Raw genomic sequence first — 26,258 nt, forward strand, 5'->3', positions numbered from 1 at the left:
TTCAGATGAGAAAACAGAGGTACAGATAAGTTAAATAACTTATTTAAGCTATGGACATATTAAATGGCAGAGGGGGGCGGAATCCAAATCTCTGGTTCCAGAGCTGGTATTCTTGGTTTTGTTTCTTACAACCTTCTCCCAGACTAAAAGTAAGAGAGGTAGAGAGATTCAGCAGTCCCATGAGGTGTGAAGCATGATGCCCCAGTTTATAAAGAGTTTTTCTGGGAGATGGTCTAAGAGGCCCCTAGTGTTTAAGAAAGTGTTAATGCCCGCTGGAGTTAATATATATATGCTATATGACTGCATGTGAGAAAGATAAAGTTACTTCAGTGAGGTGTTATTTTTCTTTTTTGGTGGTCCTGGGAAGTCCTGAGCCTTATACTTGCTAGGCAAGTGTTCTGCCAGTGAGCTACATCCCCAGTCCTTTAAAAATTTTTTTTTGAGACAGGGTCTCAATAAGTAACCCAGACTGACCTTGAACTTGTGATCCTCCTGCTTCAGGCTCTCATGTAGCTGGGTTTATAGGCATGTGCCACTGAGCCTGGCTAGTGAGTGGGAGTTGATTTTGAGTCTTGGTGACTTGTCTCTACTTTACCCTCTGCTCTGTACTGGGTGTCTCTGCTAGGTAGACAGTTTGACAGGAACATGGAATAGGCTCTTGTTCATTGGGTATCTCAGGTGAATTGATACCTGAGCTGTGGGCTTCTTGGGTATTCTCTCTATGGAGTAGAAAAAGTGAAGGTTTTAGTTTTTTAGTAGTTTGTTAAAAATATAAGTCCTGTTGTCCAGAGTTTCAGTATTGCAAGTTGGAAGAGTTCTGGAGACGGATGGTAGTGATGGTTTCATAACAAAGTGAATACAATGAATGCCACTGACTTAACAATTTCAAAACTGGTGAAGCTGGAAAATTTGATATGTTGTATTTAACCATCCCCCATCTTAGTTCTATCTTAGTGTTAAAAAACTGGTGAACTGATTCTTAAAATGATTACAACTGCCTTTTTTGAAATATCTTGTCCTTCCTTTTGACCCTCAAGAGCTATCCTTATTTATTAATCAACCTGGAGTGAGCTAGGGAGGTACAGAAGGTTTCTTTTTGTTGTTTTAAGTGCCAGACACCTTCAGTCAAATTTAAACATTAAATATGTTAAATCCTCATAATAGCTGTGAAAGCTGAGTTTTTGTTATTCTCTTCGAAAAGACAGAGGCTTAGAGAGGTGAACTAAATTGTTTCTAATACTCTAATAAAAGACAGATAGGAATAAGAATTGCATGTATACTTTTTAAGGGTAATTTTGTATGGTAGGCTTCAAGGGGTGTGTTTATCCTTAAGTATATTACAGGGTCAAGGAATTTCAAATTGAGAAGGGAACATGGAGGTTACTGAGTCCAGCATCTTATCCAATTCAGGGCTCTCCCTTGAAGGCAACTTGGACAGCTCTGCTTAGTTTGTGCTGATGGATTTGTGCCCCCTTGTTTTGTTTTTCTTTCAAAAATATGCTTGAATCCCTAGTTGAACACTGAAGAGCATATGCACTTAAATGACAGTTGCCCAAAAAGAATCTGTATCTTTATTACTTAGTAGGAAATTATATTTAGATTTTTCTGTATTACAGGAAATTTCAAGAGCAAGAATGTCCTCCTTCACCGGAACCAACTCGGAAAGAAAAAGACAAGAAAGGCTGCCATTGTGTCATTTTCTAAGAATCCCTTGAGTTTTAGCTACCAACTGCCAGGAAAAGCCCTCATCTCCTTCTGTCCTTATGGTTTACATCATGTTGGTACCTTTCTAGCCTTAGACAAATGATCACCGTGTTAGCCTTAGACCAAGAAGCTGGCTACTCCTTTCCATGAAGCTATTATAATGGTTCTTTCCAGATCAATTTAAAGGAAACACTAAGGCTGCTTCAAAGATTATCTGATTCTTTTTAAATACACGTATACATATACAGACACATTCTTTTTTTAAGGGCTTACATTTTAGGGATGAATTAGTTTTGGAACTGAAGCTGTTTGCTAAGCTGAAGTTATAGGTTGTGAAATAATTTTTAACTTCTGGAATCATGTTACCTACTGTTACTCTAAATAGAAGCATAGAGAGGTTTTTCTTTTAAAAAATGTGAATTTTTTTGCCTATCTTTAAAAATTTTGATGTCAACTTTAGTTAATCTTAAATACACTGAATGAAATCCACAAAAGTGAGACATCTCAGACCTTTCTTGATACTACAGCTTTTGTTTTCCAGTGGCCAAAATACCAAAATGCCTATTGTATTTATGGTTTAAAAACTACTTATCAAGCCTGTTATTACTCCTCCTCTTGAAGATGATAGTGTTCTATGTGGCCAAATGGTTGGACTCATTCTGGACTTTGGCATCTCAATGTGTACTTGGTTTCTTAATTTAACTCTTTTCACAGCCATGTTAAGGGTAAGAATGAATAATTTTTGTCTGTCTTCCTTTTCAAGTATTTCTGGTTAAGGGATTCAAAAAAAACTAAAGTTGTTTTTGTTTGCTGTAATATAAAATATGGAATTGATCTTTCCAGAGTCAGAGATGATTAATGTTTTTGCTATATACTTTTATACATTATTTTCTTATCGAACTAGTTAACAAGTATTTTTATATGTTTGTAAGCAAATATGCTTTCACAGCATACCTTGTGTATATGTAAAGATAAGTATTTAATTCTCACTGTTCACTTTTAACCGACAAAGAAAAAAAAAAGTGGAAACTACAGAAACTGTGGTAGAACTTTTACTTGCTGGTCTGATCCTGGTTGTATCTATCTTTGGCCAGTTTTATCCCCATTCAAGAAACCTTCCCAATTGAATACAACTGGATGAGACTCTGAAATTACCTTCAGTGTCCCCTGCTATATATTGACTGTTATATCAAGTATTAATTGTAAAACTTGTAATTGACAATTAGTATAACTGTGGATGGCTTCTGATTTTGTTTTTAATTCTGTGGATTGTGTTTAAACAATTCAAAAGTATGTTCCTGATTTTGAGATACTAAGTGGTATTGCACAGTTGTCACTTTATTGAATGTGTACAACAGTCCCATGACCTTTATAGAGCATACCCTTGGATAGCTTCAGGTGCTGAAATTAAAGTTGATCTGTTATCACAAGACAATATTCTATCACTCATTTTGTTATTTTAGTGGTTTTGTGAGAGAATAAGTATTAGAAGAAACTTATTTTCGTAGCTCTGTGCCTTTCTCAACATTGTCTTAGGGTTTGAATCTAAAAGTCACATTGGTCATTCAGCTGGGGAACTTGATATGAAACATTTTGGTGTTCTTAGTGATTTCTTAGTGTTCTTAGTGATTTCTTAAATGGTTTTCTAGGTCAGTATTTCTCTTTTTAAATGAAGTGGTCCTAATAGACCACTGTCCACCTGTAGAGGAGAGGAGGGTAAAGGGTGGGGGGCGGAATATAAATGTAAATATATATATCTATCTTCATCCCTCCTGAATGAAGCCTAAAGCAGTTGAAGCAAGGCAAACAATATATTTATTTGACTATTAATAAAACTTAGTTTTACATTGTACTTTATAATTATACATTAATATGGAATTATGTTTCAAGTCTTATAACTCTCCTGGAAGATACCACATTTATCCCGTGTCATTTACTTCTTTATTAGCACTATTGTATATCTTGGGTAGTGCTCTTAGTTGGGAATTTTGCTTTGTTTTGTTATTGTTTCTTTTTTTGTTTTGGTTGCTAAAGTTTTATTTCTGTCATAGGTAACTTCACATAACAAGAGTCTGCTTGCATAATATCCAGACTTAATGGTATACCCTTCAGATGTTATCTCAATTTTTTTCTCTTTGTGCTTCACTTTGGATTATTTTTTTTGCTGTTATCTTCAAGTTCCTTAACCTTTACTTCTGCAGTTGTTTAATCTGCTATTAATCCTGTTCACTAAATTTTCATTTTAGACTTTTTTCTTCTACAAGTTCTATGTCCTATTTCAGTCCTCATATTCATGTATTCCTCTTCCTAATGGGGTTCACAAGAGAATTGAATCCTTAATGCCCTATTTGTTGTGTGTTATGAATTAATGTCTCATGTCTGCATCTAAAATGGTACTTAGCTATGTACCATCTTTGGCGAATTGAGGAATTAATCACTCAACAAACTCTGCAGGTCTGTCTTCTTGCACAGAACTCAGGTTGAGAAAGGCTGAGTTGACTGAAAGAACATGATCCTAATAGTTATTTTAATGTTTTTGTTCATCTCTTTCATCATTTGGAATTGTTTCTGTTGCCAGATTTTTCTCTATATCACATTTTTCTGCTTTTTCCACACATCTCGTAAATTTTGGTTGGATGATAGACATTGAATACTACTTTATGTTGGGTGTCTAGATTGTATTATCTTCATCTAAAGGGTTTGAGGCTTTATTCTGGTAGTCAACTAATTTACTTGCTGTTCTTCTGGTCTTTTCAGGTCTTGTTCTCGATCTCAATGTAGTCTCAAGTAACCTTTTTTCTCAAAATAGTTTAGCTTCACTACTTAAATGTGGCCCTTTGGGGGACTCTACTAAAAGCTCTGAATGATCACTAAGCACTCTACAATTTGTCTTGAACTCAATTCCCAGCTGCATATGAGATATGGGAAGCTATTCTAGTCATAGCTCTTGGGTCATTCTTTGATCAGTCTCCAGAGTTTCACCCTACCCACAAGTACTTTAATAGTTTGCAAAGACTTATTGACTATACATATTCATGGAATACCCTTTTCTGGGTATCCCTTTTCCCTTAAGAACTTTGTCCAGATACTTTTAGGTGCTTTAGACTTCCTAAGCCCCATTGTCAGTCTTCTCAGCTCAGGGAAACTACTGAGCCCTGCTTGGAATCACCTGTCCCTTTTGCAGTCTGGAATGTACCTCTAAGCAGAAAGGCCGAGCAGTCTTAAGGCTTACATCATTTGTTTCTCTTCCATTTGGGATTGTAGTGCAGCACTCCCTAGTATACAGTGTCTAAAGACAGTTGTTTTGTGTATGTACTCTTTTTTTTTTTTGGTGGGAAAGTTCTGGGGATTTAACCCATGAGCCTGTTACCATTGAGCTAGATCCACCCACGACCCTCCCCTCCCACTTTCTTTTCTTTCTTTTTTTTTTTTTTTTTTTTTTCTCATTTGAGGTGCCGGGGATTTGAACCACAGTCCTTGGGCATGCTAGGCGAGCGCTCCCCAAAAGGAGCTATTTCTTCAGCTCTCTCTCTCTTTTTTTTTTTTAAAGTTTGAAACAGGGTCTTGCTAAGTTGCTGAGACTAGCCTTGAATTCGTGATCCTCCTGCCTCTGCCTGCCAGGTTACTGGAATTATAGGCCACCACACCCTGCTGCTCTGTTCTTTTTTGTTTATTTTTGCTTTGTTTTGTTTTTGAGAGAGAGGTTTTTTGCTCTGTTGCCCAGTCCAGCCTCAAACAGACCCTGAGTTTAAATAATTCTCCTGACTCAACTTCCTGAGTCAGTACTACAGGTATGTACCATCCCACCCAGTTTAGTCCAGTGTTTTAACTGTCAAAGTTAGGAGGATAAATCTGGTTCATTACTCCATCACCATAACAAAGTGTGTCCTCATTTTATTTCTTTCTCCTCTTCCTCCTCTTCTTCTCCTGGCCTCTTACCCTATCCCTTTTCTCCTTCCCCTATCCTCCCCCCTCCTCTTCCTTCTCCTCTTCCTTTTCCTACCCCTTCTCCTACTCTTTTTTTTTTTTTTTTTTGGTACTAAGGATTGAACCCAGGGTGCTCTACCACTGAACTATATCCCCCATTCATTTTATTTTGAGATAGGGTCTTGCTGAGTTGCTGAGGCTGGCCTCAGACTTGCTATCCTTCTGCCTCAGCCTCCTGAGTTGCTGGGATTATGGGTATGCACCACCACCTCTGGCTTCTATTTGATTTCTGTTTGTACAGTCAGAGGTTTAGCCCTCTGAATCTCTGACTTGAGAACTTTTTTTCTCACAGAGAGTGACCTGTATGTCATAAGTAGTTCTGGTCTATGTGGCCATTAATTTCTCTCTTAACTGGGAGTTGGCAACTTTTTGTGTAAAGAGCTAGATACTAAATATTGTATTGGGCTTTGCAGGCCATGTGGTCTCTTTCCCAGCTACACAGTTCTACCATTCTAGCACTGAAACAGCTGTAAACATGTAAAAAAGTGAACAAATGTGGCTATGGTCCAATAAAACTGTGTATACTGAAATTTGTGTTTCATGTCATGGTCAAATGTCATGAAATACTCATCTTTCACATTCATTTCCCATTCATTTAAAATTATAAAGACCATTTTATCTGAAAAGAGATGGTGGTGTAAATTTGACCCATGGGCCATGGTTTGCCAGCCCTAGTCTATGGCACATTTAACATTTGAGGGTTCTTGCCTAACTTCAGAATTTCTTATGCCTCTTTATTTTTGTGGAAATTGAGTAGAATTTCCTGAATGGATGGTGAAGAATTTCTGTCTTAGGAGTTTTTTTCCTATATTACTTGTTGAGTTATTTATAGCATTTTCAAATTGGACATTATACATGTTACTTTGGTGATTTGCTTATTTCTACAGATTTGTAGGATTGGAATTTTAGAGTATAAATTGGTCCCTTACATTATCCTTTGATTTTTAAAATTTGATGTCACAGGGTGGTACATACTCAAGGTCTAGCTTTGCTCTTCCTAACTTTTCATCACCACTTGACTGGTTTTAATTGATTTTCTTCCTTTTGTCATTGCTAAACATTTGATTCTGTTGAACAGGTAACTGGGAGATGAACAGGAGGAGATGACAGTCAAGTGATCATTTTCAAATTCTTATCACTTTTCTACCTACGGCTGTTTAACCTGTGACTGCCTCTAAAGTTTTCAAGTATTTTTTTAAGGAAAAAAGGTATTTTAATTAAAATACCTAACTGAGCAGATTTTTAGGAGGTGCAAAACTGTATTTAGATGTTCTGAGAAATAGATAAATATGGAATTATTCATTCAGATTACTTGGAGTCTAGTAGAGGAAGATTAAGAATGACACAATGGAGCTGGGGCCGTATGTAGCTCAGTGGCAGAGCACTTGCATATATATATAAAGAATAACACAAACAAATGCTGGGTCCCCATATTTTAATAAAAATCATGGAAAGCATGCTAAAAGTGTTGTCTGGTCCAGCTGATGAGAGGGTATATGTTTTTCAAGGAAAACTCCAAGTTAGAAGTGGTGTTTTTGCTGGAGTTCAACAGATTTGTAGGATTTGAGATGGCAAGGAGAGAAAAGTGAGGTGATGGAAAGACTGGGAAAAGCCTGGGCAAAGGAAGAATGCAGGGCATGTGCTGGGATTGGAACCCTGGTCTAAAAAGAATCTAGTGCAAAGGAAAAAATATCACCAAGTAGACTGGGATCAGGTCGTGGGGGAATTTAAACAGGGTGACCTCTCTGTATATGATAGGAAACTTCCAAGGATTCTGAATAGGAGGTTCCAGGATCTAGTCTTAGTGGTGGTGTGAATGTGGAAAATTGCAGATTTAAGGAGGGGACGTCAGGTAAGAGATTGTTTGAATCATGGAATCTGTCCCCTTGTTATCATAAACGCTTTGTGAGGACAGAGCCATGGCATGTGTAGAAAAATCATTTGATGATCGAATGATTTCAGAAAAAGATGATGAAAACCTGAGTAGCATGGGGGGAGACTGAGCATTAGAAGTACATCTTGGAGGTAAGAATCCAAAATATTGAATCTTGGTGAGCAGAAAGATAGGTGCTATTAATTTAGATAAGGAGCTCAGGAAACTCTCTCATGATGGAAATATATGACATTTATGACAGGAGGGCTAGTCAGGAGGCGTTTGGAAATGAGGATTGTTCAAAAGGAGAGGCTGCGAGTAGACGTTCAGACTTAATACTTATCAGTTTTAAACTAGTGGAAAAAGAGAGAGAAGTGGATAATACCTACTAGAGAGTGTTTGAGAGAAGGTTCCAGGATAAAACTTTCTGTTAAAACAAACATTTGGGGAGAAGAAGATTAAAAGGCAATAAAAAGCTAAGAGCAGCAGCCAGAAACTGGAGAGAACCAGGAGCCTGCACTGTCAAGGAGGCCTGGAGGACACATGGGGATGGTAAAATGTGTCGGGTGCTGTGCAGAGGACTTGGGGGTGAGAGGCAGCAGTTTTCAGGTTGCTTGTGACTTCCTTTTAAATCTGTCTAGTTGTGGAAACTAGATAAGAATGAATGGTGGTGTGATTGGAAAAATTAAGCATGGGCTCTTTTGAGAAATTCAGCGGCAATCAGGGTGCTGGGGCAGTTCCCATGCTTTAGACGGTAGGCTGTTAGAGGAGCAAGAAAGGGAGCCTGTGCAAGGTATTTAATCATAGCTATGCTATGTCAGTACACAAATCTGGAACTAGGTGTTACCATCCGGATACTGAAGCATCTGAAAGATTTGAAAGCTTGGGGATTGCAGGCTTATCCCTTTCTGACTGAGGAGAATGGCATAGTGCAGAGTTTCTCAGACATCTGTGTTGAAGCCCCAGTTTTAAAAAAAAATTAATCTCTAGTTTTGTGAACTGAAACTCTCGCTAAGTGTAATAAAAAATAAATTAACTAGGACATGATCATTTTCTTAGGTATTGTGGCAATGTCAGACGAGTATAAGTGTTAACTAAACACTTGCTTTCCATTTCTTTATCTCCTTTGTGAATGTTTTTCAGGTTGTAGGTCTTGCTCTGAGTAGTACTGGTATAGTGGGGAAGGGAGAAAGAGATTCAGCTGTTTCACAGGTAGCCCTCTGATTTCCCACATAGGCTAGTAATTTTAGTTTAGGATCACCTAAGGTCACCTATTGGAATACAGGAGTTGTAGTCCAACACTTTAGAAAACAGGGAGTCTACTTTTACAAACTCTCAAGTGTTGTAAAGAATAAATAGCCTTGAATAAGATGTTTGCTCTTTTTCTCCTGTTAATACTTAAAAATTGTTTGAGAGAAAAGAAAAATATTTAAGTATGTAACTACTAAAAATGTGAGAACTATTATCAGTAGGCTAAAGATGGAAAGAGCAATATGAGAAAATGTTTATGCTGTCTTATGGTAAGACATCATGAATGTTAGGTGGAAAGTTTAGATTACATTTTGCTTTGATGATAACTGTAAAGATTATGCATGCTTATTTTGTTATGACTTTTTTGGTTATAAGTGACTGAAATGCAACTCAAACTAGCTTCAACACAAGTGAGCGTTTACTGGTCTGTGAAGAAGTGAGGATGGGCAGAGTGGAGCTGGCTTTCTTTGAGTCCACAAGGACCTGCACTCTAGGTGAGAATTGCTACATTGTGAAGGTCAGTTGAAGAAGTCCTTTAGTATGAGAAAACTTGTGTTGATCCCGAGGCCAGAAAAGGTAAACTGTTCCCAGCTCTCAGAGCTACTCAGGTGCAGCAGTACTTTGAGCCTAGGATTCTCCAGGCTTAACTGTTACACAGCTTCTGCTTCTCCACCCTATGGAATATATAATGCCTTTGAACCCACAGGATTTCTGAAGTAGCTAAGTCATTATTTAAATGTGACATTTTAGAATAGATCTTTTCCTTTCAGTTTCAAAGGATTTAAATTGAAGAATTGGTTTCAGGCTAATTAACATTCAGCTGCTATTTATAATTTGTTACTGCATCTCAATCATTTTCAAAAGGGACTGATTTATTTCCATTCATTCTCCCTACTTTGGGCAATATGGAAGAACAATATGAATCATTCTATTAAAACCAATAGCACCAAATAGCAAAATAGTGGAAAAATGATAGTCTTCTTTGATTCTGTGCTGTAATTAGAGATTAAACATTTATGGTTTAATCTAGTTTGAATAATAGTACCCATTTCTTTAGGGTATAAATATTTAATTCTAACTGAACTAACTCCATGTAACAAAATTTCCAAAGCTTTAAAAACAAAACAAAATAAAAACAACTCCAGGTCACATTCCATTTAAAAATTATCTGGAAAGGCCTTTCTGCAGTTGTGTTTTCAGATTTTTTTAAAATTAATTTTTATTCTTTATTGCCTGAAACATGTAGGCTAAATAAATAGGTCACAGATAATTTGTGGGCAATTTTTGTATATTGACTTTTTAGCCATGATCTTAATGTGGATTAAGTTTCTGGAGAGTTGCAGTGATGTGAGAATGTGTAATGTACCCTTACTTCTTGAAAGGAGTACAAAGGCTTGGGGTATGCCTAACACATATTTAATACACAAACTTCAAGTGAAAAACAGTACAAATTCTTTTCGATATCACCCCCCCCCCCCCCCCCCCCCCCCCAGTTCTGGGTTTAAAGAAACCTAGGTTTTATTATTTGCTACAACAAATTTCCTTCAAATAAAATACATTGGCAAGGCAGCAGGTAAGTGACCCAATGTCTGATTGGGAAATGTATCTCTGAACTTCTTATTGTTATCTCTTTGTGGATGTAAATTAGATAACTGGTTTGCATTGATTTAAAAAATATGTACAATTATAGCTGTTCTTTATTTGGCAGTTTTTCTTATAATCTTTACCATCTCAAGTGGAAGTTCAAACAGATTGCATTTTTGTAGTAAAAAGTCTTTATTTCCAAAATGATTAGCCAGAAAAACTATAAACCAACTAACAGAAGACTTTGGTAAGAAAGAGATTTGACACTTTTTATAAATTCCCCATTGCAAACAAAAAAAAAAACTTGTAATGAGAAGCATGTTACCTGCTCTTAGCCAGTTGCCTGATTTTAAATCTCCCAAATCAAGACTAAAAATGTACCCCACAGAGACCAAATAAGAACATGAGACCCTAGGGTGGCTTGTCTTAGAATTACTTCGGCATCACCATCTTCAGGAACTTTGAACATCAAGATAACTTGATGCTGCAAAAGTGGACAGATTTCACAGCAGGACTTGATTGTTGTTGCCTCAGGTGGAAAATCAAACCTCATTTCTTCCTATTGTGCTCATTTGGGGGAAGAGGCATTCCATAGAAAATTAAAATAAAAACACTTGGAAACAACTCAAAACTCCAGGGTAACTCAGGGATGTAATACGGGTCCCTCCAGAAAGAGCAAAACCCATATCTTGCTGAAAATGATTTGAGTTGGATAACAATTGTTAAAGTACCCAACCATTTGCACATTGAGTTAGCTTAAAAACACAAAAGACAGACCCAGTGAATTTTTTATTGAACAGTCTCTCTTGTGTTAAAGAAAATACATATTCAGGGCTATAGTATATACGTTGTTTGGAAATATCCTGATGTGTTAAATGCAAATTCTTAAAAGTAGCATATTCAAAGCATTGTATGCATCTTGCCCATGAAATATATTTGGATTAAGCAGCAATAAAAAAGGCCTGTAAAAGAAATGAAACTATAGTTTTAACAATAAATGCATGAGCAAAAACTGTCAATGGGCTCAACTGAGCAAATAGTGCTTTTACACTAATCATTGGTAGTCAGTCTCCCTGAATTTGGTGTGCTTATAATGGCTTAGAAGGGAGTGGAGACCCATGGTCTTCCATTTGGATATCCATGAGAACCAGAGCCCTGGTGTAGAAAGCTGACACAGGCTTGTCTTTGTACCAAAATTTCTTGATCTGCTTGATTCCATAATATTCTCCTAGATTTTGTCTTAGTCTCTGAAACACTTTTTCTCTCTGCATATAAAATTTTATGACTAAAAAATAACCATTACATTCAGAGATGGTTGTTTTGTTGAAGAAATGATGTAGGGGCTGTTGAGCAGACTTAGCAAAATGTTTGTATAACTGAAATATTTTCTCACTAGAAACTGATTTGAAAACTTAAAAAGTCTGGATGTGTATAGGAAGATTTGAAAACTCAGGTTTGAAACTGGCAGGACATTTGGGTGCCTTGGCCTTGGTTCCAATAAGGATCTATTATCAAAGCATTCATAAGGCTAGCTTCCTTAGGAGAATTATGACACCAAAACCCAAAGCAAGACCAGGGGAGACCTACTTTCTACATTTCATACCCTTCAACACTGATGTAAGAACTGGTTACCTTTCGTTTAAATAAAAGTCATCATTTTCATCCTTTGGGGTAAGGAACCAATATTAGGAGACAAGGTAAATGTATTTAGAGTTTCTTAGTGTATGAATAAAAGCTACCCAACATCAGTTCTCCTTTTTATGTGGACCATTTCCCCCCGGAACTTACAGTGACTAAGGAGACTTAACCAAGAGACCTGACATTCCACTAAATGAAGAGAGATGGGCAAATGGAAGTTTTCTGCAAGAAAGAATGGGTCAAAGATAAGAAAGGGGAATCTGTTCTTTTCTTCTGACAGGTGGGATTCCTACTTGCTGTACCCTGGCACCCAGGTACACAGTCATTTCCAGACACAGCTGCCCCTCCATGTGGAGAAGGACAGGGTCTCTGTCCTGCCTGGCCAGGTGGATGCTCCAGAGGAACATGCTTCAGTTTAGTACAAGGCGACTGACACTACTCATTTCTGTGTAGGAAGAGGACCAAATGAAGGTGAGGGAGCCCCACATGGCCTGTACCCACCAAGAAGTACCCAGAAAGGACATCCCTGGCATCCACAAGACTATTGGGCAAACAACATTGCAAAAATGAAAACTAAACGAGCAAATAGTCCAACCATTGGTGACTCTGGAATCTGGAGTGTGGCCCTGGGAAACCTGTATCCCTGCTAACAAGGGTGAACGTTGCATGCTCTGATCTCCTTCTTGTCTTTGCAACTGGTAAACTGGGAACTTTTGAACCTCTTCTTCACAGTCATGTAGCGTTCTTGAATCCCGCCTCCACACAGTTTGGTGCATTCTGACCAGGCCGTCCACGGGCGCATCCTACAGCCTGGGAACATGAGAAATGCCTGGTTAGGCCAGGAGAATTGGAGTGCTGACCTCAAGAATTCATTGTCTGGGCTCCTTCTCTGCTTCTGTATATAATTTGTTGAATTAACTAATTGTTAGAGTCCTCATTAGGGACTGTTAGCTCATATGTGATAGATTGCAAAACAAACAAAAATCTATTCATGCTTTGTGGCTCTTCTGTCAAGGGGCAGAGTTCAGTTCTTTACCATTTGAATCTGAGCTTGGCAACACGACTTGTTTTGGCCAGTGGCTATCTTCCTAGGAGGATTATGACACCAGAATACCAAATCAAACCAAGGAAAACTGCTTTCTACACTCAGTACCTTTTATTTCTGGTGTAAGCACTGTTTACTGTACATTTAAGTAAAGCAACCATCATTTGAAACAGCTTGAGAAAAGCTGCTAAGAACCTTTCCACCACAGTGAAGTGAGTCTGGATAAGCCTATAGGAGAAACCACATGGAGAGAGGCCCAGCCAACCTTTGATGCCCCAGAAATGCAATTGAGGCCTGTATGGCCCATCTAACTCTTGGATTGTGGCCACATGAAGAATGAACACAAACTAGACCTCAGAAGAATCATCCAGCTGAATGAGCTCGTCACTGACCTGTAGGATCATATTAATAAATGACTGTTTAAAAAGCTGCTATTTGGAGTTGCTTGTGAGGCAGCAGCCACTCAAGGAGCACAGAACAATTCCTCTTATGTCTTGTTCCCCAAGTATTTAACCTCCCTGATACTAAGCAAACTGAAGAAGAGTTATTTGCTTTTTCTACTTGGCCTTTCTCAAAGAAATTTCCTCAGCCCCTAGTGATGAGACCTTTTGTTTTCATGCTTCCACAGCATTCTGTCTGTTCTGCCTTTGAACCCTTCACATTTATGATTATGCTTTAGATATCTGTTTATCACACTATGATGAAGTTTCATGGTGAAAGTAAGTGCCAAGCTTATAGACGGCCTTAATGTTGACTGGTCGGCTGTGAGCAACAGATATCTTAATATGTGTGAATAGCTTCCTAAGGAAAAGATGGTGAACTGGTAGCTTCTCACATCTGCCCCCTTTTCATCATCATCCCAGATAGAGGTGAAGCTGCTTCCCCCACCCCTCCTCAGTGTTGGGGATTGAACCCCCAGGGGTACTCTACCACTGCTCTAGCCCCTCCTACCCTTTAATTTATTCTAAATTATACAGGGTCTTGCTAAGTTGCCCAGGTTGGCCTTGAACTTAGACTCCTTCTGCCTCAGCCTCCTGAGTCACTTGGGATTACATTCCACCTTGCCTGGCATGAGGTGCAGTATCTCAAGAAAGCATGAAGGGGTCATTTGAGCTGTACCTTTAAAAATAATTAGAAATGGCTTAAATTGATCTTCACTTTTATGTAGGTACCTTCCTCATCCTTCCAGGGAATCCAGAGAACCTCTATCAGTCTATGCCCAAGGATTAATCATGGATCTTCCCAACTCTGTTTCATTGGTTTTTTGAGTGATGGTGTTCTCTTGGCTTGGATCAGTTTATTCAGCAGTGCAGCCCCAGGCAGGGATTATTATTATTTTAAAGTCCTAGAACTCCCTCAAGTTATGCTGGAGGAGGGGGTCATGTATTCTTTTCTCCTGACTACATCCCATCTGTTTGAATATAAGCTCTTTGGAATGATGGGCCTTGGCAGTTGCAGTCCCTACTGGCTGGAACACATTTCTCTTAACTGGCAAACTGAAAGTTCTTCAAGGTCCAGTCTTAACTTTCCCAGCTTTGGCATCTCCCTAAATTCAAGTCAGTGTAAGATGCTTGTTCCTTGGCCCCCTTAACCCTTAGTTCATTGTTCCTTTGGCGCGTTTATCACATACTTGGCAGCTTTGATCCATGTTTTTGATGAATAAAACTCAAAGCTGACATACTACCGCTAAAGTTAGTGGTTAACCTTAAAGAAATAAACCAAGGAGCCACAGGCTGGGGTTGTCCCCGCTGAACCACACCCTTAAAATTGGTAACGTATGCCGAGAGGTCCTGGAAAACATTTCCTAAATGAGGGTCGAGACTTCTCACATACCTATGCCATTATCTTACCCCTTTGGAAGGAACAAATGGGGTTTGCAAGTCATAAGCATGATTTTGAGCAAGGTTCTTCTACAAGAACTCTAGTCTTCTACATGCGGAGGAAGGAATTATGCAGTTTCAGAAGGCTTGCTCTTTGAAATTTACTTTTGGCAGGTCATTACTTTTCTAAACTTTCCTTGGTAAAGACCCCCCCCCTAAATTATAAAGTTTTTTTCTCAAATATTCATGTAAATATTTAATATGTATCTAAAGAGTCAAAATGCAGTCTTTCCCCCATTCCTTTTTTTGAACCTAGTGCAGACCCAGTCTTGCCCTGGAGCCCAGTGCAGCTGCACCCTGGGAGGTGTACCTGGAAACTGCTCCCCATCAGACTCCTCCCTCAGCTGCTCGCTCCTTCGGCTCTCTCTGGCCTCCCTCCAGCGCAGCTTCTGGATGGACGGATTTCGAAGGCATTTCCGGATGCGGCACTTCTTTCTCTGCACAGTTTCTGGGCAGGGTGCGCCTCCAAACTGAGGTTCCATTTGGATCATCCGGGTACGGATCATGTGGCCTTTTCCACATGACTTGTTACATTCTGACCACTGGGACCACTCAGTGAGTTCACAGTCAATGGCTGGCAAGACACAGATGGGCATGAGTGTATCTCACATCTGAAACAAGATATGGTCACTTATACTCGTTTGAACGTCTTGCCAAGCCTAAAGATGTAACAAGCCTACAAAATGTGTATACCAAAGGAACAGGCTCCATGAAACAAAGTGACATCATCCAGCCCACATGGTCATTAAATAGCAGAGGCAGGATTGGTGCCAATTCGTGACCCACATTGTGTTTCTTGTTTTTGACTCAAGGAGTTGAGGGACTTTGAAGATATGTTCAAAGCCTCTTGCCCTGCTGCGTAGGCTCCTAGGATATTGTCCAGTCAGAGTAAAAGTGGCACAGACCAACCTCGCACAGCCCCCAAGGACCCAGATTTTTTCAGGGAAGACAGTACAATGGTGGTGTTTCTCAGAGCAAGGCTGCCCCTTTGGAAAGAACAAGTCAACACGATAATGGGGACCGATACAAAGGCATAGTGGCTTTCTTAAGACCCAGGCAGCTTTGCTTGTTGTCAGCATCATTCTGTCCTATGATCCAGCAGATTCTTAGTAAGCCAGCACCTTATGATTGTAAAGGGGAAATAACACTGATCTGATTTGTAGGACGTGTAGTAGGAGACAAATGATTCCACACTCCATTGGCTTTGCAGAGTCAAAGCTAGTCTGGATCTAGGAAGTATTCATTTTGTTAAGTAGCTTCAGGCCTTTTCGCCTTGGGAGCTCTGGAAGCTTTCTTAGCTGTAAAGTAGGGATGATGATATTTTCCCTGATAGGTTGTGAGGATTAAATGAAAAAATGCTCCCAGTTAACAAAGTTCTACGTAAGTGTTCATTTTCTCCCTTTTTCTCCATCAGGCCCTAAGGATATGAAGATTTGTTTCAGTTGGTAACTGTCCCTGTCAAAAGGCAGTGGGACCCTAATCTGATGAACTGGGTTGACTTCTTGGGCCAATTATAGTTACTTTAAACATCATACTTTAGTTGATGGTGCAGGTTATACATACATGTGATCCGGTCTAGTTAAAACAACTCAAGAATTAGTATAGGTTGTCAATTGAGGTCCGCACCTGCTAGGCCCAGTCAGTGTTCACACTTTGTGCTGATTACTGGGTTTACTCCTCAGAGAAACCTAGAAAGTATTTCCTGATATCATACAGATGAGGATACTGAGGAACAGGATGATAAGCAATCGGCTGAAGGTTAGGCAGCCAAAAAGGACAGAGCTGAGATTTGAACCTGAGTACTAGAAAGGAGAAGAGCCTTGACAGACTGCCAGTGCATTCTAGAGGGAGCCGGAAAACATCAGAGCAAGCAAATGAGTGTGCCTGCCCTTTTATCACCTAAAAGAGCAGCTGTCTTGGAAAGCTGACCAGAAAAATTGACTCTCTTCTTGGAGATTAGTCCTTATGTCATAAATATTGCTGACCACAGATTTTTGAGGAGATGAGGGTAGATAAGCACATTTTTGAGAATTGGCTTGCTTTCTTGCTGTCTTGCCAGGCTGCTGGAGTCATTGATTTAGTGTCCATTCTCTGGTTAAGGATAAATAAAATGGTCATAGGGAGGAGGAACAGGATTAAAAAGCTCAGAAAATCCATGGATCAGACAAGTCCGTAAGTGGAGATGGGAAGAGGGAAAGAACTAAGTGTGTTTTATATACTGGTCTCCCATTTAGACATCATAACCACTTGCAGTTTGTGTGTAACAAGACTGAAGTGTTTAAAGGTAACTGTGCTAAAACAGACCCAAACCCTACTCTTTCTCCCCATCAAACCATTTTACTAAAGGCTCTAATGGCATGATCACAGCACTGACCTTGTTCAGGATTCCCTGGATTCTGGACTTAGGAGGGGCCCGGGGGTGGTTTCCAGGACCCAGGACTTACGGCACTCCGGCAACATGCACTTCTCCACCTGCTCCAGTTCTTCATTGCAGTCTCCGAGTTCCGCAAGAGACTTGAGCATCCGCTGGCGGGTCCGCATGCCCTTCCCACAGGTCACACTGCAGTCGCTCCACTCAGACCATGGAGACAACAAGCATGGGATGGTGTCTAGGTCAAGAGTCAGGTTTTACATTCAGAACAGTTTTCTTTGATCTTGGACTCACAATGCCCCACCCTGGTCCTTGCTGTGGCCCCTGGAGTAAAATGGAATGGTGAATCCCGGAGCAAGAAATGACCCTGCAGTCTAATGTCCTTCTTGACACTTTTCCTGTTTCTTCCATGGCCCAGCTGGTGGTCATAACTAGACATCAGATGAGTTCAGTAATGTGAGTGTTGTGGGCCCGGCTATATGGGCAGTGACCTAACAGACTTCATTTTGCCCTGAGACTCCTTGTCATGTAAGAAATGCTTCTTCCTTGAGAAAACTCCGCCTCTGCTATCCTGATCCTGTGTAGCACACCATTCTTAGAAATGCAAGTGTTTCTGTTCTTATACAATGTAAAATTGTTCTCTTTTTGGCTCCCATTTTTCTTGGACAGTGTACCCTGCCAGAGAATGATTGTCTAGACGTTAGTGACCATTCTTTAACTTGTACTCAACTAGGGTCATTTTGACCCACTTTCCTTTCTGCTTATGATTTTAGATCTCATGATGTTTGTTTGTAGTTTTGAATCACAGCAACAGCCACTTATGATTAATGTGATTTTGGGACAATAAAGGTGTCCCTTGGAAGGGGTCAAGGGGTGTAGACTTGCAGTTTGCCCTCATCCCACCAGCTGGGGGCCCACCAGCTGGTGAATAAAAATGGTTCTATCTCCTGTTTTAAGATTGACTTGGTGACTTATTGCAATCTTACCATAATATTTTAGAGGCCCCAGCAAGATGATCCCTGGAGTCAAGGCTCTGGCTCTTGGGTGCATGGGAGTCCTGGATCCTCTGAAGCAGAGAGAGGCACCCTCCCTCTCTAGTTGTGGGATCTCTCTGCTCTGCGAGGGTCTGGACCACTGTGGTGACTAATTTGAACCCGCCCATGAAAGACATGGACATCTGACATGACTCATGCCTGTAACTCCAGAGTCTGGTGTAGCTCATGCCTGTAATCTCAGGCTGGTGTGGCTCACATCTGTAAATCCAGAGGCATTGAAGGAGGATAGAACTGCATATGTTGGGAGGTACCTCATTTGTTCTCTGCCTTTGATTTGATTATAATTCCTTAGAGGTTCTGAGTGCCTGATTGTAAATCTTTTGAAGTGTATCAGGGGCTCTCCTCTGGGGGTGTATCAAGCGCTTGATTGTAATGCCCAAAGAAGTATCGTGAGGCCTCAGTAAAGGCCCAGAAAGCTCCGGTAAATAGCCTGTGATGATGGTCTGGAGGCTGGGATTATGTGGAGGAGAGAGTGTCTGTTTTGTGTTTTTGTCTTATCTTTGTTAACAGTTTGTTATTGTTTGACCTGACCCCTTTTGTTTGTTTGTGTTAATATCTACCTGTTTGTTTTTGAACTTTCTCAACTGTTGTCCCTAGTGAGACTTGCTGAAATTCTTGTCTCTCACCTTCCTTTTATTTCTGCCTATTGTTTTAATTGTTAGCCTTGCCATGGGAAACCTAATCCAAACCTGGTCTGATTACCAACCTGGAAAAAAATGGTTTAAAAGGTTTTTTAACTGTGTTCACTAAAGCTGGCATTAAAATGTAAACAGCTGCCAGCAGGACTAAAGAAAAAATGTCAGTTTAACTTCTCCCAGGCTGCATACAACACAAGGAGAAAAATGATTTCAGGGCTCTCTCTCTTATTCTCTCTCCCGCTCTCTCTTTCTCAATCTCATACTGCTTTACTAAAATAATTAACAGCCATATCATTTTCTCTCGGAAAATTTGGCCTCTGTCTCTCAGACAGAAAACTCCAAAAACTTAAAGGATTAGCAGATGCAAATACGTTCCAGCTATTGGAAATGGCCCAAAAGGTTTTTAACTGTGACAGTCCAGCTGATACAGGTTTTTCAAAACATCAGGCTAAAATTTTGGTGGCTGCTCGTCAAGAGACCAACAAAACCAGTTTAGAACAGGACCCCAACCAGAAGGGGCTCTCTGGAGGAGACCAAAGGAAGCAGGCTTCTGGGATGCTTCTTCGGGAAATTCCTTCAGGGATGAACGGGGCCATGGCCTTTGTCTATATTCTCTCAACTCTCTTCATCTCTTAACATCTTTTTATGAGTGGCACCTCATCAGGACGGAGGCCAGGAAGGCTTTTAAAATTCTATTTTTTTGAGTTTATGATTTTGACCTGGTGCTCCTAGGTTCATTTTTTTTTTTTCTGATCAGACCAATTTTATCCAACTGTAAAGGTTCTTTATACACTTTGCTTCATTCAAGGCCAATTTACACAGGTTAGCTCTCAATCTAATAGTTTGTTTTTTTTTTTTTTAAATAAGCTACAAGGCTTTGTTTTGTGTGTACATGTACGCTGGTATATTGTCATGTATTGTCATGTCTGTATATACTGTCATGTCTATATGTGTTTGGTATCAAAAATGGCATATGAGCTGATAAATTAAAATTTTAAAAATATGGATTCAAATATCTTTGGTTCACATGATTTAAAGGGGTCAATTTAAATTAGATTTAATTTAATTTTAATTTAAAGAACTAATAAAATGTTGATGTCTATAAAATGTCTAATATCCATTGTTTCTAGAATTTTTCTTCAACAGAAGAGAGATGGCTGATGCTGTTCAATACACTTGTCTGATATCTTGGTTTGTAAAGAATAAGTAAATTAGATTTGACATGTATGGATTTGATCACAAATGTGTTTGTTAGAGATATCTGATTGGTTTACAGACTTGAAATGCTAACTGTTAAATAAAACATCAAGTCCTCTTAACTCCATAGGGTAATAACATATTAAACAGTATTGGTGTTTAATAATTTGTGTTTAATAATTGGTGTTTAATAAATTGGTAAATAAAAAAAGAATTTAAAATTACTTTATATTGTCACTAAAAACAAGGTTACTAAAAGACTCAACAGGTATATAGTTTTATATACAAAGGGTTCAAAAGTTTCAACTGCATTTCAAATACAGTACTATAAATAACAAAGTATTTCATCTTATTAAAATGGAGTAATTTGCCTAAATGCTGAAATCTATAAGGGTTGTTTCAGAGTGTAAATTTAAAAAGGGGGTCAATAGGAAAGAAAATTAGAAGGTTCTAGGTATAAAAATATATTTAGTACAAGGGGAAAAAGAAAACTTTTCTAAGTAAAAATGTCTTTATGTGATAAAGTAATGCATCTAAGTAAACAACAAGAGGGTCTAATTAAGTAATAAAAGTAATAAAAAAGTGTAAAAAAAAAGGGTAAATTTTAAAAAGTTTACGTGTATCTGTAAGTAACACAATAGTTAAAGCTATTCAAGGTTTTTCCCTAAGGTCAAATATTAATGTACTGGTATAAACCATAGTTTAGTCTATATGTTAAAATGACAAAGATTTCTTAAAGCATTAATTTACTTTTAACATTGTGTCTGTTAAGTTTTATTCTCTAGAGCAGCTAGTCTTAAAAAAGTTAGAGTTTATACAACTCTGGTGAAATAGCAACTGTTATTTTAGAGTATCATATTACATTACAGAGTCTACATTCTTTAAAAGCTAAACTTGGTTAATATAAAAACATCAATGTAATTATGATGCTATCACTCTTCTTGTATATTAAATGTGTTCATATCTTTGAGGTATACAAGTTTTTAAAGTGAAAGGTTTAAAGGAGCATTTTATCAAGGTGGTGTTTTCCATACTAAACTTGTCTGTAATGGTCTATTTTACACTGGGATATAAAAATTTAAAGCTATTTTAAAAAGATAAGAGCCTTATCTATTTAAAGGTTAATAATATGAAACATAAAAAACATTTTTTCACTTTTTTTCACACAGAAGGAAAATTAAAAGCTCTCTCAGCCTTTCTGTGATTAATGTTTTACATATAATGTCATATAGTTTTAGCTAACATTCATATAGACTCAGGAAACAATATGTGTAAACTTTATAAAATGATATTTTAAAAAGAGACAAAGATCAACTTCAAAACTAAAACGCTTTACCTAAGATTTGTGAAGAGCCCCACCTTACCTGAAATAAGGCTTTGCCTCCCACCATACTACATTTTGGAATGGCTCTAAAATAGGCCAAACTTCAGCTTGTTTAAGTTATATTCAAAAGATTGATTTTTATTGTAAGGATTACTGTGATCTCAAATAGGAAATATAATGTATAACTCAGCCAAGTTCAAAATTATGTACAAACTAAATATGTTTTTACTTATGTTAATTTCATTTTGAGTTTTCCCTACTAAACATTACTACTGTCTGTTAATACCTTACAAAAATATATTAATCCATCATCTGTAGACAGAAAGTAAAAGGGATAAAAATAACTATGAAGTTATAAACTTAAAGCCCAGTACTCTTACTTTAATACTGATAAGGCTGGCTTGCTGGATGTTTAGGACCAAGGCTTAAAGATCAAGGTTAAGATAAAAGGGCCAAGAGAACCAATATTTGGCTCTTGCCCTCTGAGTCAACTTGAACCCAGTGAATAAGGGGAAGACCTTTGCAACTCTGGGTCACATGACCTCCTGATCAGGGAGATTACTGGGACCCTAAAAAGAAAGCCCATCAGTGCCATACTGCAAAAGAGGATGGTCATTAAAAATGGAGACATCCCTGATGCTTCCAAGGGATGCCACGTGGTCAACAAGACCTCGACCCATCCTACTGCAGATGGCACTAGCAGAGCTAAGAGGCTGCTCACAGGTTCCCCAAGAGTGACCCCCCCCAGGGGGTCACTGACTCTCAACAGTAGATAGGAACAAGGTCAATTTGACCAGCTTAGTCTTAAACACCTAGCAAAAACTGTTAGACCCCAAAACACAGCCATTCCTGGACATTAAAAAGTAAATAAATAAAATAAAATAAAATACAGCAACAAAAAAACAGCTATTTTAATGTAATTTATTATGTACACTGTGTTAGCCCCCCAAGAATAAGTAAGACTGGAGGCAACAAAAGGAAGATTCTTAGGCAGAATTGCCTGATAACTATGAAAAGAAACTGCCAGAGTCAAAAAAGATTTTAGTCAGTTTAAGGCCTACAGATCTTCCTAACCTCCTACACGGGTAGGCTTAATCAATGTTTGCTGGCATGATTAGCCCTCAGTAACAAACATAAAGGGATCTCTCCTAAACACCGAGGTCATGCCAATACGATATTTTATAAAAATCAGATGACATTAGGTAACTTAAATGTTGTGTTTACATTCCTGGTAATTCTAGCAATGTTAAAGATGCTCATTCCCAACAAAAGCCTCACTAGGCTTTTGTTATGGGGGCAACTTCTCGGCTCTTCCACCTCCTGGTAAGAGATTATTGATTATTATCTTCATGATGTTCATTGACATGTTCCAGGTGCTACATTTATTTTGTATTAATCTCATTTTGGTACTCATGTCTTTTTGTTTCTCTCACAGAAGCACCCACCCCGACTTTACAACCTGTTCTTCCAGAACCAGACTTTTACTGTTGACTCCTCAACCAACCTGATTTCTAAAAGGGGTCTCCAAACTGCTTGCCCCACCCCCACATCGCCTCCTCTCAGCTCAAAGCAGCGAGTGGTCATTGCACTTTTCCCTATAGCAGTAAGAAGTCCCTAAAATTAGAGGTGAAAATAAAACAAAAATGACAGTCAGTGTAGATAGGTAATTGGGTCAAAGCACAGAATGGAAGCTGGTTTGGGTCCAAAAAGTTGGAGATTGCCTCTGGGAAATTAAAACCTGCTCCTTCTCCAAACTGTTGCTAAGTCTTTCCAACAGGTTCAACTCGAAGCTCATGAATTCCTTCAAGAGAATCAGCCCCAAATGACTACTGATTTCCAACACCCATTCCAGCCAAGAGACTATATCTACATTAAACTGTTCGAGAAAGAAGCACTAACACCCAGCTGGGTTGGCAGCATGGATTCATCATATCAGAATCAAGACAACAGAAATGTCTCCTACAAAAGAATGGACAGCCCTCACGGACCCCAACCACACTCTAAAGAAAAGAGTAAAAATATGTTAATCATGATTTTTTTCTCTTGCTTGGACTATGTTATAAGGCCCAAGCTGCTAAAATAACATATTTGGTCAGCCAAGTTAATGTATATACATGGCCATTACAACCCCTTATCTAATTTAAAAGATAAATCAAGGGTTTGATTGTTTCTAGAAAAGTGGGGAATGTTATGGGCCAGGCTACATGGGCAATGACCTAACAGACTCCATTTTACCCTGAGACTCCTTGATATGTAAGAAATGCTTCTCCCTTGAGAAAACTGCCTCTGCTATCCTGATCCTGTGTAGCACACCATTCTTAGAAACGCAAGTGTTTCTGTTCTTCTTATACGATGTGAAATTGTTCTCTTTTTGGTTCCCATTTTTCTTGGACAATATACCCTGTCAGAGAATGATTGTCTAGACGTTAGTGACCATTCTTTAACTTGTACTCAACTAGGGTCGTTTTGACCCACTTCCCTTTCTGCTTATGATTTTAGATCACATGATGTTTGTTTGTAGTTTTGAATCATAGCAGTTGCCACTTATGATTAATGTGGTTTTGGGACTATAAAGTTGTGCTCTAGCCCTTAGTGGGGGTCAAGGAGTGTAGACTTGCAGCCTGCCCTCGTCCCACCAGCTGGTGAATAAAATGGTTCCATCACCTGCTTTAAGATTGACTTGGTGATTTATTGCAATCTTATCATAATGTGAGCATACAAGTTCCCACTTGAAACAGCACTGAAGGTTGGAGTAGGATCTTACTAGAGACAAAAACTTTCCATGTCCTCCATCCATGTCCTCCAAGAATTATGCACTAGGGCTGGGGTTGTGGTTCAGTGGTAGAGTGCTTGCCTGGCATGTGTGAGGCCCTGGGTTCGATCCTCAGCACCATAAAAAATAAATAAAACCTTATCTTAAAAAAAAGAATTATGCACGAAAGGATAGGCTGAACATTGCATTTTTGGACACTTTGATACTGAAATCTCTAGGATGTATATGAACTTGTGTGTTTATTTTTTTGTGTTGATGTGTGGGCCTAATGCTTTTGTGCATACAGCAAGAGTGGTCATGCTTTATAAGGCCTGTCAAGTTCAGCAGACTGGGCCTGGGCAGTGCATATCTTGCCTAAATTATTATCCTTTCCCCTGTCCCAAGAAAGATGCTTCTGAGAAAGAGTTGCAGCAGAATTCTATCCAGAGGCCACCAGTTTGCCACTGTAGCATGGCTTAGAATATCCACCAAGAGAGGCCAGTCTCTGGGTCTGGCTCTCATCTTACTCCTGGCGGCACCCTACAAAGATTGTGGGCCATGCTTTCCCCCTGTACCTGCTTAGCCTCCGACCTTAATTGTGGTTGTAGCAGGTGCTGTGGATTTCCATGCCCATTCTGGGTTCTCTGCCCAGTGTCCTCCCCACACCCACTCACGGCACTCGGGCATCATGCATTTCTCCACTTGGGACGTCTCAGCCTTGCACATGGAGCCGTCGGCTGGGCTCATCTTGACCATGCGGTGCCGCTTCTTCATGCCCATCCCACAGGTGGCACTGCACTCATCCCATTCACCCCACTCGGTCATCAGGCAACTGCTGGGAGCTGGGAAGTACAGCAGAGTTGGAGTCGTGCCAGTGGCTTCTGGGTCTGCTTGCTCTGCCCGTCCTCCCACCCTGGTTCCCCAACTCACAGCACTCCTCGTTGACCGTGCACTTCTCTGTCTCCTCGGTGGGCAGTGTGCACACAGAGCCATCCTCTGGGAACTGCTTCACGTACCTCTCTCGGGACCGCATGCCCATGCCACAGGAGATGCTGCAGGGTGACCAGGTGATCCACTCAGACATGGTACAAGTGGAGCCATCTGCAATATGCCAAATTGGGCAGGAAGTTCAGCATGTGTGGTGGGCAGGGGCAGGAGTTGGCTGGGACTGTGTCTCTGGAACTTCCCACCAGCAGGAATCCAGAAAGGAACCCATGGCTTTCAAGGGTTGTTAGGTAGTGAGGATGGAATAGAAAAGGTCTAAATCTAAACCAAGAATTGTTGTCTAAGAGGCTATTTTCCAGGTATGTGGGGGCTCTCACAATTACTCTTAATCCCATGCAAACACTTCAGTGATGCTTGAATGGATAGAATGGTGATAATGACACACACGCACGCATCACACACACATATATATAGAACTTAGTGTATATATAACAATCCATTTGTATGGGCACCATTTATATGTATGGATACTGTGAAACATGCTTAAATGCATAGATTATATACACACAAATGTATATATAATAAAAATGTACATATAATTTAGTGTACATAAGTCATAGTTCATTTATATAGTTTAAAATGTATCCATACATCTAAGACCAGTAAATAAAAGTCCACATCTTTAGCCACTAATCACATCTAAATGCTCAGTTGCCATGTGTGCCTAGTGGCTACTGTATTGGACAGTGTGGCTGTAGAACATTTCTACCATCACAGAAAGTTCTTTGGGACAGCACTAGAAGAAATGATACATTCTGAGATATGGTATAAGCACTTTGAAGAGATCAGAGGAAATGGAAACTTTAGTTATTGTCTAAAGCTATGAGTTCTAGAAAAAGAGATGAGGGAACTTTTTTCTGAGGATAGTATGGTAGCCTTTGAGACACAGGGCTGATCTGTGCCCAGAGCAGATTACAGCATCTGGCCAGACACCTCGATCCCCCTGTTGAAGAT

The 26,258-nt window shown here is 39.3% G+C and overlaps 2 protein-coding genes across 3 annotated transcripts in view; one reads left to right on the forward strand and one right to left on the reverse strand.

Annotated features, from left to right (window-relative positions):
• RRAS2 (RAS related 2) overlaps positions 1 to 3,203 on the forward strand; it is a 75,381-nt gene extending 72,178 nt beyond the window's left edge. For both annotated transcript variants that reach the window (XM_079104249.1, XM_079104250.1), the window contains exon 6: positions 1,617 to 3,203. In XM_079104249.1, the coding sequence (XP_078960375.1) occupies positions 1,617 to 1,704 (88 nt within the window). In that variant the 3' untranslated portion in view covers positions 1,705 to 3,203. The remainder of the gene's footprint in view (positions 1 to 1,616) is intronic.
• Positions 3,204 to 11,169: 7,966 nt separating this feature from the next.
• SPON1 (spondin 1) overlaps positions 11,170 to 26,258 on the reverse strand; it is a 281,080-nt gene continuing 265,991 nt past the window's right edge. The window contains exons 12-16 of the mRNA XM_079104241.1: positions 25,230 to 25,400; positions 24,974 to 25,141; positions 17,407 to 17,571; positions 15,273 to 15,536; positions 11,170 to 12,847 (exon numbers count right to left, since the gene is read on the reverse strand). Coding sequence (XP_078960367.1) covers positions 12,684 to 12,847; positions 15,273 to 15,536; positions 17,407 to 17,571; positions 24,974 to 25,141; positions 25,230 to 25,400 — 932 coding nt within the window. The 3' untranslated portion in view covers positions 11,170 to 12,683. The remainder of the gene's footprint in view (positions 12,848 to 15,272; positions 15,537 to 17,406; positions 17,572 to 24,973; positions 25,142 to 25,229; positions 25,401 to 26,258) is intronic.

The sequence above is a fragment of the Sciurus vulgaris genome (genome assembly GCF_902686455.1).
Source record: "Sciurus vulgaris genome assembly, chromosome: 11".
Taxonomy (NCBI): domain Eukaryota; kingdom Metazoa; phylum Chordata; class Mammalia; order Rodentia; family Sciuridae; genus Sciurus; species Sciurus vulgaris.